General features: G+C 44.1%; 1 protein-coding gene across 1 annotated transcript; it reads right to left on the reverse strand.

Moving 5' to 3' along the window:
• Window positions 1–5,398: 5,398 nt before the first annotated feature.
• On the reverse strand, window positions 5,399–14,938 carry GPA33 (glycoprotein A33). The gene is made up of 7 exons (XM_069025208.1): window positions 14,828–14,938; window positions 11,204–11,355; window positions 10,107–10,317; window positions 9,395–9,553; window positions 7,089–7,202; window positions 6,508–6,631; window positions 5,399–6,083 (listed from the first exon to the last, which is right to left on the reverse strand). The coding sequence occupies exons 1-7, from the start codon at window positions 14,871–14,873 to the stop codon at window positions 5,993–5,995; spliced, it is 897 nt and encodes a 298-aa protein (XP_068881309.1). The 5' UTR covers window positions 14,874–14,938; the 3' UTR covers window positions 5,399–5,992.
• Window positions 14,939–15,287: the final 349 nt, after the last annotated feature.

The following is a 15,287-nucleotide window of genomic DNA, read 5'->3' on the forward strand; positions in this document are numbered from 1 at the left end:
TCCTTTTAATAAACTGCAGGAACGAGGGATGTGGCAGAAGTTCCTGTTGAACACTGTCTCTGCTCCAGCATTCTCTTACATGCACACATCTGTACTGTAGATACAACACAACCTGGTTTTGACATCTTTAATTTGAATTTGTTTTGGAAGGCTGATCTTACCAGTAAAGATTGAGGTGAAGGTGGCGTTAGCTGTGCCCTTTATGACCAGCTGCCCATTCCCACTCAGATGCACCCACAAAAATCTTTCTTTGTGCCCTCCATGTGCTTCACCAGATGCAGCTTTGGGTGGGCTTTAGCTTTCCTTTTCTTACCTAACCTTTTCCTATTCTTTCCCATACCTGCACACACACAGCACCTCTGTGTTTCTCCCCAGTCAGTTCTCCCTGCTGCTGTCTCCTGTGTGTTTCCTTTTCATGGGTGAGTTTTGTCAGGAGCTCCTTTGGTCAACCTCTGCTTGTTCTGCTGTTTATCTTGGAGGAGGTAATACTTGAAAAAGCAGCAGTCTTGCCTGGCCCTCTTTCCAGCACCATGTGCCACAGGAGTCTTCCAAGCAGATCTCTGAAGAAGGCCAGACTGCTCTCCTGAGGTTCAGGGCTGTGGTGCTGCTTTTTTTCCTCCCTCTTTGGATGCCAGACTTTACTATCTCATGGTGACTGAAGCTAAATTTGCTCCCTAGCCTTCACATCCCTGACCAGTTATTTCTTATCCATAAGGATGAGATCCAGCAGGGAGCACCTCTGCTCCTTGGCTCCTTGGTCACTTCGGTCAAGTGTCAGGCTCCTCACAGGTGTGAAGAATGCCTTCAGAGCTTCATCCTGGCAGGACTGCCTGCAGCAGACATCCCCTGGAATGTCACCCACACTGGCCTGCCCTCTGTGTCCAACCCAAGAGCTCCCAGCTGGCTCATTGTGTGTTCCCAGGTGGAGCTCTGCATTCCAGCTGCTCTCTCACATGGAGAGCAGCTTTCCCTCCTTACCTCCCAAGTGTGAGAAAAGAAGCTGGACAGTGAGTGATGTGTGGGAAGGGAAGCCACGTTATCTCTTGACTCCTGATGCCTTTGCTGGTTCTGGGTTCTGCATTATGGCTGTGATGTTATCAGAGGGTGTTTTCTGTGTCTAAGGTAAGATAAATCTTTGTTGCATCCTTGGCAATGCGTTACTCATCCAAATCCTAAAAGATAGAAACAAAGCAGTGATTTGGTGGGGATTTTTTGTGTAGAGGGTCTGTCAGGTGTCAGGCATTGGACTGTGCTGTTGGGTGCCTGTCAGGCTGAAGGAAGCAGTGCTGTGATCCTGGCTCAAACAGCAACAGCTGATACTCATTCCCTGGGGTGTGTCCTGTGCCAGCTGCCTTGAGTGAGGTCCATGCTGAGTCATTCCCAACTAGGAAACTTGCTGCCATTTCAGTGATTCTGGGTCTTGAGCAGTTACAGTCAAGTGGTGGTGTGCTGAAGGTCAGATTCTTCTGAATAAGTGCTTGTTTTGGGTGAATGAAAAACTATTCTAGGAAACCCTGTCTCGAATTTCTTGTAAAATAGTTGTATTTTTTTTTTCCTGATACCTGTAAAAAAACCTGCATATTTATCACAGAGGAATTGTGCTTTTGGACCTGTTAGTTGAATTAAAAAGTGCTAACCCTTTCTGCTAGCAAGGATCTCAAACTTTGCCCAAAAGTGAAGTGACTCAAGTATATGTGTGAAACTGGGTTTATTTTCTGGTTGATAGAAGTAGCTGGAGCTGACTGCAGAGGCTTTAACAACATCATTCCATTTGGCAGAGTAAATGTACTGTAGTGGAGCAGGAGAAAAACAAGTTTGTTATCTAGTGTCTGCCCTCCTGATGACTTCTGCAGGATTATCATCCTTCACAGTCACCCTAGAACGGCCAGCCAATAAATTTTATTGCAATGATTTAGTAAAATGAAGAAATTGGCAAACACTTCTATTAATCTAACCCGTATTATCTCTGTTCCCTCACTTTTCCATGGTTCTGTCTTAGAGACTCCCATAAACTTTTCTAACTGCCATTTTCAAATAATTCCCTTCAATCCCTAGTGAACAGGTGAAATGCAGCAGAAGTTACAAATTCCCTTATGTTGAGTTGTAATAAATTTAGTAGTAGCTCCTGCACATCCGGAATTAATCTTGGAGGTTTGATCATTGTACTGTGAACTTCATCAGCCAGAACACTGCCTCGGTGTCTTTCCTGGAACAGATGATGCAAGTAAACAGAAAAAGAGTGCAGTTGCTCTAGCAACAAGGATGGTGGGATAATTAACTCTTGTCTTTCTGACAAGCTGTGAATTGTGCACTGTACTGAGTCTTGAAGTGGGCTGTGGGAGCACCAGCTTTTGTGTGTAATACTGGAAATCCTTCCCAATATCCTGAGAAGAGTGGGGAAGGCAGTGAGAGCAGATCTGGGGGGTTGTGTGGGAGATGGGAAAGGGTGGAATTCCTGAGGGCAACTCTCATGGGTGTAGAGTTCATTAAGGTTGGCACTTCATTGAGGATGGTGTCTCCCAAACAACAAGAGCAGTCCAGGAATGCAGTGAGATTGATTGGGAGGACTCTCTTGCCTTTACAGGGATCTTGTGGCTGCATCCTAGTACTAGTGCAGCATAAGGGAGGTTGAAGCAGGTGTGGGCTCCAAAGAATCCATAAACACTGGCTAGGACTGTAGGGATGTTGTTTGGAAAACTAAAGCTCATCCGGAGTTGATGCTTACAAGAGATCAGGGTCAAAATGAAGAGCTTTTATGACTTTGTTAGCGGTAAAAGAGTGAACAAAAGAACAGGCTCCCGGTGCTGAATGGGGTAAACGACTCAGTAATGTGACTGGGGTAGTGCAGGGAAGGCTGAGGTGCTCAGTACCTTCTCTGTTTCAGTCCTTTCCAAGAGGGGCTCTTAAATCTGTACTCAGGAAGGGTTCAGGGAGGAGAACAGCAGCAGGAGTTCCAGACCCATGCAAGTCCCTAGAGCCAGATGGGCTGCATCCCAGGATGCTGAGGAATCTGACTGACACCTTTTCAAGGCTGTTGTCTCACTTTTGGAAGGTCACAGAGAGCACAGGAAATCCACAGCAGTGGGAGGCAAATACTGCACCCATCTGTCAAAAGGGTGATCTAGGAAATTCTGGGCTTCTCAGTTCTACTGCACTCCTTGGAAAAGTCATGGAGCAAGCCCTCTTGAAATGTGTTTTTGGGTACATGAAGGAGAAGTGGGGGACTGGACAGAGTCAGCATGGATTTGCCAATGCTAAATCATGCCTGACCAGCCTGTTTGCTTTCTGTGATGGGTTTGCAAATAGAGAAAGTTGAACCATAACTAAACAGAAGTTTACTGTTTGCTATGTAAAGGATAAAGTAGGAATTTACTTTTCTGCCTGGTCATACATTTTGTCCCTCCTTCCTCCCTTTTGAGGGAAGTGGTTATTGAAGTTGGGTATACATAAACTCCTTGGAATTAGTTAAGTATCACTAGCTTAATTTATCTTCCTTCCAAATACATTATTGCTGGTTTTAGTTTTGCATAAGGTTGTGCCTATACCACAGGTAACTCCTGGAGTTATTCCTGCTTCAAAAGACATACAAGACAGGCAAGTAATGAATTCAGTCACAGGAAAACTCTGGAATAAGGTGTGAGTTGGAATGTGTGTATTTGTGTATTTCTGGCTGGTGGGGTTGAACAAATTGGTTGAGCAAAAACACATAAAGCATTCTGATAAATGCACTACTTCCAAGGTATTTTTAAAAAGGTAACAAGTGATAAGCAGCACTGAATTATCTCAGCCATATCTCCATGTGCTATCACTTAGTTTATTTCTCAGTGTAGAACTAAGCTTAGCATTGCAAAACTTCAAGTGGTTCTGTTTTAAAGGTCGTTGAGTTGAACTCTTTTGCTTTTCCTCTGCTAGTTCTTATGGAATCTGCTTACAGAGAATTGGAGGTTTGGGGGTCATTATATAAACTCTTCTCTATTTTGTGGCTGGTTTCTTCAGAAACTTAGTGTAGGTCTGCTAATCTGCATTTTCCTTCATGCCTAAAATGACCACTGTGCAAGTGTTACCTGAAGACTTCAGCTGACAAACAGCAATTAAGCCTCACATATCCTAAAAGTGAAGAGTGTGGGACATGTAGCACAGTATTACAATGGTTTAGTGGCCACAGACAGTTTCTGGCTATATTCTGGCATTATTCTGGTGATAATTTTCAAGTCCTTTTGCTGGACTTTCCAGTTAAGATCGTTGAGAATCCACACAGTTATCCATCCCTCAGCAGAAGCCCTCTTCAGCCACAGGGTTTTAGTGGAGGAAATGGGTTGTGCTGACTAATGTCTGTAACATTTATAAAAGAAATAGGTTTTGTTTCACAGTAGAAATGTGTTACAATGGTAATTAGATAATTCACGCTATACTTGCTTGTTACAATGAGAATAGAATGCATACCAGCTCTGCTTCTGAGCTGTGCACTTCATTTTTATCTGCCTTCAGCTTCTCTGTGCAATGTTCTTTTTTAGCCATCCATTTTTACAGTGTTTTGTCATGCATCATGAGGAAAGGTCCTCAGGATGTCTTGCCTTTCAGGCTGTCCATTGCCAGAGAGATTTGGATTTGTGTGTTCTTTGTAAAGAACTCCTGTTGTTGGTCTTTGCAGTTGTTACACTACAAACAAGTAATTGTATTTTAAGTATTATGTAAAACAAAGGCAGCCAGAAAGCAAGCTAGAATTACAGTTCTGGTAGGGTGATTTTCATAGTTTGAAATCTAGAAAATCCTGGTCATGTGTAGGAGGATTGCTGGTTCTCCTTTGAAGTTAAATTTTAGATTTTTATAACAGTAACTATTTGGGGGTAAAGGGTATGTGGGAGGCACTGCTGTAAGTTTCTAAAACTCCCGAAGTTGAAGATGCAATAAGGAGTTTTGAAAGGATAAATATTTTACTGCAAAGAAGGCAACCAACCCTAAACCAGCTGTTACTTAGCTTTAATACCCATCCTTGGGGATGGACAGTCCATTCTCTTCCAAAGATACCAGTGGCAGGAGTTTTCTCCACATTTGTACACATCTTGCACATAGAGTGCTTCTGATTAAATTGCTACAGTTTTGAGTAAAAATGGATTTTTCCTTCTTCCTTCCCCTTCCCCCCACCTTTTTTTTTTTAAAGAGGTACTTGTCATGTACATGCTCTCACACTGTCATTTTTTCAGAAGCAGCAGGAGCAAGGGACTATTTCTGACATGCCCATGCAACAATCAGGAGGAAAGAATAATGTAATGAAAATTAAGAACTCTGGGAGCTAGAACTCAGAAATTCAGGAGTCTGGCAATAAATAGGTACTAGACTGTTTCTAGTTCTAATCAGCTCCCCATCTAAGTTCTTACCTTTTCTGTGACTTCAGTATGCACTGTTGCCCTGAACAGGAGACTCACTGGTCATCTATGAATATTTTCCATATCTTTATTTCTATGTGCACTTATAATATATACAAAGAACCCATTTAATAAAATGTCTTTAAAAATCATCTTGCTTCAACTTCCATGAAAAAAGTTTCTGTGTTGGACAGCGGTGAAAGCTGTGACATTTGCATGACACAGTGAACAAAATCAGCGTTCCTTGATCAGTTGCAGTTGGTGACCTTGAAACCTTTTGTGGATCTGGGGATACATCAGCAACTCTGTTCCTCTGTTCTCCAAATAGACCTGACTGGTTTTTTTTTTCAGAAAGTGGGAAGTCTGGAAGACTGGTATTTTTGGATGACTGGGTGCAGCAGTGCTCCACGTGCATTTTTCTGCTATGAGAGTGTGCAGTAGTGCTCACTGTACACCAAGCACTTCTTTCCAGGGAAGCAAGAATGCTTTCTCACAGAACTTGAAGGCAGAGCCTTTGGCTTTCATTTTATAATTCAACTTCTTGCAGTAGGAAAGAGGGGTTGATTTCTTTTCTACAGTGATGTCTGTGCCTCAGCAGATCCTGGAGATGGCAGTGGCTTCTTCATTCATGCATTCTCCACATTCTCCTCTGTGCTCTCATGCCTCTCATGCCTTGTTGGCATCTGCCTGGAGGGTTCACTGCTGTCTTCTTGCACCCTGAAACATTGTTCAGGAGTGGAGATGTTAATCAAAACCAGCCAGAAACCTCACTGAAGAGATTTTGTGTTAGAATAGTTTTACACTGCTCTAAGCTGATCTGGAACTGTACCAAACTGAAGTCCACACATTCAGTCTTGCTGGTGATGCAAGACGTGTATGAGCTGCTTGGTTTTTTCATAGTCTGTGTGATCCAAGGTTTGAATACTTTGGTTCTACCCAGAGACACAAAGGTGTCTGGGGCTCGTGGGCATGTCCCATGAGGAGAGATGGGAGCTACTGGGGTAGGCACTGAAAGGAGAAGGCAGTGCATGCTTTCCCAAATTTCTGTTTTCTCCCCTGCTTTCCACTCCATCTGTTGATGCTGGAGGGAGAAGGAGAGCCCTTCACCTGTTCACTCACTGCTGTAGGGAGAGGTACTCACGTCATCTCGTAGTCAGTGTCCTTGCCTGCCCGGCAGCAGCAGCAGTAGGCAATGATCCCAATCACCACAATGGCAGCAACAACTCCCCCAATGATGCCAGCATACAGAGCTATGTTCATGGACGCTGCATGGAAGGGAGGAATTAGCAGGGAAAATGATGTCAAATAGGATCAGCACAATCACTGATCACCTTCAAATCCCCACACCAGATCCAGACTGAGTGGAAGCCACATTTATTTGACTACAGCAACTGGAAATAATTCTGTACTAGGTAGTACAGGAGCAGTTAATTAGCTACTAACAGGGAGGAGGCCCTGCATCTGAACAACTGCTCTTCTTTATAAAGTTTAGTTTCAGGCATTGCAAACTCAGTGCTGTCTGACTCTGTAGAGCTTTTCTGTCAGTTTTGAACTAGCCCAAGGAGTTGGTGAGTGTTCTACTAGCATGTAAACCAGTGGAGAGGGTCTCTCTTAAAGGTGTGCAGAAAGCAGATACCAACATTCCCCCCCATTAAAGCTTTGACTCTGAGCTAAGCTATTCTCTCTGGTACTCCTCTTCCCCCAGGCAGCTCCATCTCTTACGTGGTACAACACTGACTGTCATGTTGCAAAATTCCGTTCCCACAACGTTTGTTGAAGTGCAGATGTAAAAGCCAGAGGTGTCTGCTGAGATGTTCTTCAAAGTTATTTGCTGCCCTGTTGTGAAACACAAATCAGGCCCAAAAAAGAAAAGAATTAGAGCAGGGAAGGAAGCAGCAACAGCAGCCCTCCAGTTCCAGCCCAGGGTGGTTGGAGTGATGAGAGGTTATTAAAGCTGATGGATTGTTCTGTCTTGCTTGGGAGCTGCCATGCTCATCCCTAGGTTTTAGTGTGATTTGTGGGAGGATAAACAGAAGTGTGCTGTTTTGATTACAGGGAACATGTGGTATTTGAGCATTCCTTTTAGAAAGAAAATTGTAGGTGGAGGGTAAAGAAGTGTCTGTGCTTGAGAAAGTTTTTTTTTTTTTGGCATTGGATTTTGAGAAATGTCAGATGCCCAAACCAGCCCCTGGCTCTGAGAACTGATGAATTTACTTGTTAAACAAGAGAAAGCTCTTCAATCCTGCAGCTCTTATGATTTCAGATATGAATTATTTAGCAGTGGGGGGAAAGTTTTCTAGTCTCGGAGAGGCCACAGAGGCTGTGTAAATAAATGATGGAAAAGAACTGCAGAGACATGATTACAGTGATGCTGATGCTTTCTGTTCAACCTCACACAGCTCTGAACCACAGGCTGAAGCTTAGCTCTGTCTGCTCAGGCAGTCAGTTTGTTTGGTACATCTCCAGCTGATGTTGGTTATGTGTAGTCCATGCTTTTTGCTTGTGAGAAAGGTCCAGATCCCTGCTCTGAAAGCAAAAGACTGAAAACTTTCAGTGACTTTCCTATTTTCCCTGTGATCTCACTTTTTTATGTTTAGTATTTGCTGGCACCTAGTGCCAGATAATAGAAGAGCATGCAAACTGAGAAGTGACAGACCATGGGCTTGATTTTTTTTATTTTCGTTTTCTTTTAGTCTCTATATACTCCTTGGACTTGTCTCCCTCCTTTGTTTTTGGTGTGTGTGTGTGTGATGTTTGTAGCTCTCAAAGTCTCAGTCTAGAAGTGGAATTTGAATCCTCCTATCAAATCAAAAGTAATTGAGTGGGTCAAATAGGGAAAAATGTGGGTCAGGTACTGTCAGCTCTGGAGTGTCTCCTGAGGGGGTTCTGCACACTTTGCAGCCGTGGGACTTGCTAAGCACAGAAGGAAATTGTCCGTAGTGACAGGAGGGCATCCAGCCAGCCTGGGGCACCAGGGGACAGTCTTCACATTGCTTTCATCAGAGCACCCATGGCCAAGTAGAAATGAGGTGGGAAGGGGCCAGCAGAGACTCCTGTCCCGGGGAAGGACAGGGTGACAGCAGAAGCTGCTGCTGTGACACATCCCGATTTGCTCAGGGCTGTGTGTGATGCGCTGGCACCACTTAGTGGCCAATGAAATGAATAAAGTTCCTGCCCGCGGTGGTGCTTCGTCCTTTGCATATTTTATGCAAGAATCGACTCGTGAGTGTGGAATATCCTGTAGAGTCTCACCATCTTTAGTTTACTTCCCTTAAACCAGGAAGGGTAGGTACAGCCACTCAGTCTTTCTGAAGCTGGACAGGCCAGGAAAAAACAAAGTTGTTTAATGGAATAAATCTGAGTCCTCAGTCACTGTTAACACTTAAAAGAGTATTAAACCCTGATTTCTGTATAAACAGTTCTGTCAAGGTCCTGTTGTGGGAATTCAGTTCCTTTTTCCTTCCAGATTCTGACTTAAAATAAAGCAAATAAGATATTAGTGCCTGTGTGTCAGTCCTAAAGAAGCCTTCTTTATGCTCGAAGCAGGAATGGTGTAACTTTCTCATACCCCCTTCCTCTAGGTGAGGGATCATCTCTGGCAGGAAAGTAGCTTCCAGAGCCAACTTTTGTTTCCTTCACTTTAGAAAGAGATCTGCACGTTGTCAAGCAAGTTGGGATGTAAAGACACTTAGGAAACTCGATGTTGTTTCTCATGTTATGCCCCCTTTACTCCCAGCAATTGAGAAATAACTACTTTTGGCTGCTTCCAGAGAGATCCAGCTTTCTCACCAGGGGAGAGCTGAAGTTAAAATCTTTCTGACCATTCTTACTTCAGGTAAGAGTCCTTTCCCCCCTGCTAAGTTAGTTACTCCTGAGCATGTCTTGTATCAAAAGGACAACTTTTCAAATCCTGTTCAGAGAACATCCTAGAAAAAACCTTAAGAGTGTTTTTGTACCTGCATTTTAAAATCTTTCCAGCCCTCATATGCAGAGACCTCAATGACTTGATGTCTTTGAATTTCCCGTACCTTCTGCATTTGGCAGCACACGGGGCTCATTCTGTACATTGAAGCTTTTCCAGGTGTATTTGGGCTCTGGGGAGCCCTCACGAGAAACGCAGGTTAGGTTGATTGTCTGTCCATATTGTGCTGTCCCCAGAATCTTGCATTCAGGTTTGGATGGCGCAACTGAAGGAAGAAAAAAGGAAGTAATTGTATTAATCAGGATCAGTTTCTGTTTCAGCCCATCTGCACGTGTGGTTTTTATTCTTGCTAACAGAGGCTGGTCTTGCACCTGCCATTTTCTTCTTAAAGGAACTTAAAGTGAGTTTGTATCTTAATTTGTTTCTAATTTGTTTCTCCCTTTTTGGCACTGGAAAGCCTAGAAGGATCTGCGAGATGCTTTTTGGGATATGTCTAATAGTGCTAGATAACCCATCCTTTGATAACTAGGATATGACAGGCCACAGGGGGGATGAGGAAAGCCCTGTAATGATGCCTGGATTATTAGGAAAGTGAGCTGAACAACCCTAAAGGCTGTTTTCTACAGCCAGGTGTCTGAGGGAGTTGCGTGCTCTACGCCTCCCAGCGTCCTTCCACAGGAGTAGGAAAAGACCAAAGGTGGAATTGGGGATGCCAACTTTTTTTCCCTATTAGAAAATCTGTTGCTTAAACCAATGTGGACATTAGAGGAAGGGCAGTTGTGTCTAACAGGGGCGTGGCTTTGCCTCTGTCCCCCCACCGAGGACGAAGAGATCCAGGAGCGCGGACTGGCGGGGCGGGTCGTTCCGGAGGCGGACGCTGCAGGCGTAGGTCCCGTTGTCCTCCATGGTCACGGCGCTGACGGTGATGCTGACGTCCCCGCTGTCGACATTGCCACTGAACTGGATGCGGTGCTCGTAGCCCTCCCCGTACTGCACGAGCCCATCAAAATACCTCGTCACGGCATCCTCCTGGCAGAGAGGGAGGGAACAGGATCAGTCTCGGTTTCATTGTGAGTCTACAATGTAACTCGATGAATCAGCCCACTCTTAAAGAGAAGCTTGGAAAAGACGACCTTGAACTGCACCAGGTTGAGAAAAAGCCAAGAAAAACAGAAATTCAAAAGGATCTCTGTTTCTATCTGGAATCCCCTTCTCACACCTTATCTAAAATCAGAGACAACTGATTTCTTTTGCTGGGGCTTATTCACCTTTCCTCTCCACGAGGAGAGGACAACATGAGACTTGCCTGAGACCCATGTCAGTCAAATTGCCCTATGATTACACAAACTCTCCCAGCCAGGACCCCCAGAGAAGAAACCCTTGGCAGTTCCTGCAAGGAGACCTCCAAAGGCTGCTTCCTCTCTCACTAATTCCCAAGAAGTCAAGGAGAACTTTAGCAGTTTCTAAACCTTCAAATACTCCAAATGGATGTAGGAGACCTCAGGAATCTCTCCATGTGCTGTTACCATCAACTTAAAACTTTTTATATAGTATCAAAGATATGTGTATTAGACATATACATTTTTATATGTGCAAATATTTTTAGAAATTATCTGAGTGTTTCATGTATTTTAATAGATGTAAACCCCACAGTACAGTGGGGTATTCTCAGTAAACAGCTGTAAGACCAAGAGAGAGGAAGAAGAAGGGTGGGTGCTTCCCTAGTGCTGTGCAATAGGTTTGGGATAAATTGCATCTAGAATCAGCATTTCCATTTGCACAGTTCTGGGATTAAAAAAAGTCTGGAAGACATCTCTTTCTTCCAACATCCATTCCCACCCACAGTCCAGCTTCCATCTCCTACCCCCCCCTCTTGGATGCCCTCTCATCTGTTTCTTTATGCAGCTCAATTTACCTTGCTATTGATTTTCTTCCAGACAACCAGGTCTCCTCTGTCAATAACTGTGTTTGTTTTAAAATTACAGCGCAGGGTAACGTTGCTTCCTCTTGCCACCTGGATTTGCTTGTCAGGTGCTTCCACAGTGAGGGCATGAGCAGACACCAGAACTAGGAAGAGAATAAATGCTGCACTCAGCCAAAATAACAACATCTGTGTCCCATGATAGTCTCTTTGGCTCCCTTACATGCCACAGTAACCCCCCATTCCCTGTCATCCAGGGCATTCCCCACTGAGCAAGAGGTGCTGTGTGCTGGGGCTGATTGGCTCTGGGAAGCTGCTGCACAGGATGGCTTAGAGCTAAACTCTACTCTCTATTCCTTGCTTCTCTCTTTTTCACCTACACATATATTGCCATGGAGTTTAGAAAGATGCTTTCTTTTTTCCTGAGCACTCCTTCAGCATGACTGACACCCTTTGACAGCTCAGAATGTACAGAGGGAGACAGATAAACAGATACTACAAGTGCATCAGCAGTCTTAAGGATTCAGGCTAAACTAACAAACTGATATTGTCAAATTTCAAGGATCAGGAAAACTGTCAAATAACTTGCCTCAATCCAAATCCACAGAAAAGTGACGTTTTGTGCTAGGGAATCAAAACCTGTTCATGTTTTTCATCCCCGAAAACAGAAAAACCTAGAAAAGCAAAGAGTGATTGAAAGAAACAAGGGAAGAATAGCAATTAGTTTTTAAAAAAAAATGAGTAAGGTAGTAGTCACCTTTCTCCAAGAACTCCAGCTCCTGCCTCTGGAGCACAGGAATAGCTGAGAGTTGAATAAAACAGAAATCCCTTTGTGTCCTGGGGAAGCATGCAGGGCGCAGGGCAGGTGTTTCTTTTACACTGAATTCCCTCTGACTTGCTCTTAATTCATCATGTTTGAGAACTGCCTGGTGGGCAGGTCTTTGTTATTCTCAGAATTGAACTGGACATTTATGTCTGTCCTGCCATAGGTGACCTTCATGCCTGTAGGAATCCATGGTTAAAAATACCTGCTTTCTCCTAACAGTTTGTGTGGGTTCTGTGCTTGGGTTTGTTTGTTTGAGGTTTTGGTTTTGTTGTTTGTTTTTTTTTTAACGGCACCAAACGGCAAGAAAGGAAGTGCTGCTCAGAGGTGCTCCCATGGCAAAGAGGAACATGGTGCAGTAAGGAGGAAAGAGGAGGAGGGCTTCCCCCATGAGGGACATGCTGCATGTGGTGATGAAGGTTTGCTTCTGAAAGCTGAGTCACTGTTCCCTGGAGAGGATTCATCTGAAAAGTTGCCACCTGGGAAACTTTGGGTCCTCATTCTGCCATATCTTTGTCCAGGTTAGATCTATAAGGAAGTGCAGCTTATAAGGGAGAGAGCAAAGGGTTTCTAGACTCCACCTTGAGTTGCAAAGTGGTTGTGAATACCCACTTTTTTAGACTGGAAAAGCCCACAGCCACATGCACTAGGTCAGAAAGTGAACACCATTGTCAGGTTGAGCACTGCCAGATCCTTGGCTCTCCGTGAACAAGGGTCCCTTAGAAAATAACAGTGCTGGGACCCAAAAGGTTGTGTTGTCACTGCACTGAGAACCTAGGGTGACAATTCAGGTAATTGCACAGGGTGCCATGGGAGCTGGCACAGGGATCTGCTTTTAGCCTGAGTTCCCATCTTTCTGCGTGCCCTGCCTCACAACCGAGTTGTTCTGTGGGCTCCCACAGTTCATTAGCAAGGTGTGTTTCCACCTCTTCCTCTGTGACATGGCAGGGGTGGCTTCTGTTCACTCGGGGATTATTTCATTTACAACTGCTGACAGTTATGAGAAGGAAACCAGGGCAAAGTATTTCTAACATGCTTTTATTGCAGCCACTCCCAGATCTTTCCCTGCTCTGGAGCACCCAGGGCAAGGCCCATGTTTGCGTAGCCCCGGGGCTCTTTCTGACTACTGCTTTCATATGCTCTTCATATGAGAGACACCTGTGAAAGCTTTCTCCTTGCTTGTTGTGACTGGATCGAGATGCTTTCCTGCATTTAGGTGAAAAGCACCGCTGTCTGTATTAGGAGATGGAGCAAAACCCATTTCCTGATCTTTTTGTCACTCAGAAACTGGTTCCACTGGGCTGGGGTTCACTGACAGGTCATTAACGCAGCCCTGAGGCAGAGAAGAGACTGCCCAACCCTAAGACTTCTTTTCCGTCTTCCAACTGAATGAGTCAAATCCTACAACAAATGAGATCTTTCTTTTCTTCCAGACTTGGTGCAGAGCTGGGGAGCAGCTGAACCCAACACTGCATGCGGGAGGCACAGCCTGTAACACACTTATTCATCTGTTGCTGTCACCCTCATGTCCCACTGCTTCTGGTGCTCTTCCATTTGTCACCCACATCTCTTTCTGCATCCCAGAAAGAGCTTCCCTCTCTCGGGGAAGCAGTGCAGTTTCATTCTGGCATGTCAGTGACTCAGGCTGATTTCCTCCTTCCCACTTCTCACCACGTTTCACTTCATAGTCAGCATGGCTAAAAATTGTGGTTTATTCTGCAAAGGTTGGAGGTTTTTTTCTGAAGGAAAACAGAATCTGTTCAAAATATGGCTGAAGGGAGGAGAAGCCAATTCTGAAAGTACTCCAGAAAAGGAGGGAGGACAAATAGCCTACATACTACTAGAGAGACAGTGTCACCTAGATTTAAGCCCTAGAATTATTTTTTTGTGTGTCATCACTTTGTATGTTTATAACATTTTAAGAAATTGAGAAAGGTTTTATCTCCCTCTGCTTAACTTAGAGATTTGTACTTGTACAAAGGAAGAAGAAAATCAAAGTGATGTTTCTACTTTCACATTCCTTACTGAGTGTTAACAGACTGAAGGGCAATTAATACAATTAGAGGAATATTTTGTTTGCTGAAATAAATAGAGATTCTGATCAAGCAAAAAAAAGAGCTTCATTTTACATACTTATTTATCTTTGAAATATCTTTATCTTTGCATAGCATGAAAGGTGAGAATAATGAAAAAGGGAAGTGAATACCAATGGCATTGCACAAATCACATAATGATCATCAAACCATGACCCAAGTCACATTTGTTCCATATGGATCCCATCCACTTTTTCTGATGATTTTAAACTTTGTGAATTTCCTTTTTGTGGGTCTTATTGTTGAGGTGAAGTTTTCAGGATTTTTAGTTTAAAAACCCCAAGCAATTCCCATGTGCAAAGCTTGGTCTGAAACCTGGAATAAGGCATAGGAACATTGATATGACGAGACAGGATAAAAAGCAGTGGAACTGAGACTTCCAGAGGAGGAAGTTCCTTCTTCAGAGATAAATACTGTATTCACAGAAACCAATAAAACTGTTTATGAAAAATATTTTCCAGCTTCATGAAGAATAGCATTTTTCCCCCACTCGTAACATATCTTGCAACTTTAGGAGATGCCTGTGTGTCTGGACATTCAGCACAGAAATGGTACACACACTTGTCTGGCCATAAACACAAAGGAACCTTCACTAAACAAAAAAGAGGCACACAAAGTGCACTGGAGTCCTTGTACTTTGTAGTGCTGTTGTGCTGTTTCCTTCCCCCCAACCCCTGAGGACATAACCAAATTAGTACTCACTTGCACTGAAAACAAACAGCCCAAGTTTCCTTGCCGTCCCCCTCATGTCTCCTCTGTTCACCTCAAGGTGCTCTTCCTTGTAATCTCCAGGAGGCTGGGTAGGTAATTGACTTTCGCTGAAGGGCTGCTTTGCAGTGGCATCACAGGTTCACTTCCTCAGTCTCTTTTAAAGTGCTTCTGGCCCAGCCTGCCACTCCCCTCCCAGCCAGAATGACAAGCCACATCACCAGTGGGCTTTGACATCACTTGCTGCTCTCTGTAAACTTGTGGACTCCTTCCCCACATGTGAACTTTCCCCCACAATTAAACAGCCTTTCCCCGTTTCTCCCAACGTGCAGGTGCATAAAGCAAGGGAAGGGTGCGGTGGGACTGGGAGTGGTGTGTGCGGTGCAGCTGAAGTCATGCATGTGATGACAGGCAACCAGGGGAGGATAAACCTCATTTTTCTCAAATATTTATT

This window comes from Aphelocoma coerulescens, chromosome 1 (assembly GCF_041296385.1).
Source record: "Aphelocoma coerulescens isolate FSJ_1873_10779 chromosome 1, UR_Acoe_1.0, whole genome shotgun sequence".
Classification (NCBI taxonomy): domain Eukaryota; kingdom Metazoa; phylum Chordata; class Aves; order Passeriformes; family Corvidae; genus Aphelocoma; species Aphelocoma coerulescens.

Bases quoted from the DNA above. Each gene is read 5' to 3' on its own strand.
- GPA33 (XM_069025208.1), bottom strand. From the start codon at position 14,873: ATGAGGGGGACGGCAAGGAAACTTGGGCTGTTTGTTTTCAGTGCAA. The intron at 11,356-14,827 runs GTGAGTACTAAT...TTCTCTTCCTAG, and splicing joins GCTGTTTGTTTTCAGTGCAA to TTCTGGTGTCTGCTCATGCC. The intron at 7,203-9,394 runs GTACGGGAAATT...GTTTCACAACAG, and splicing joins TGTGCTGCCAAATGCAGAAG to GGCAGCAAATAACTTTGAAG.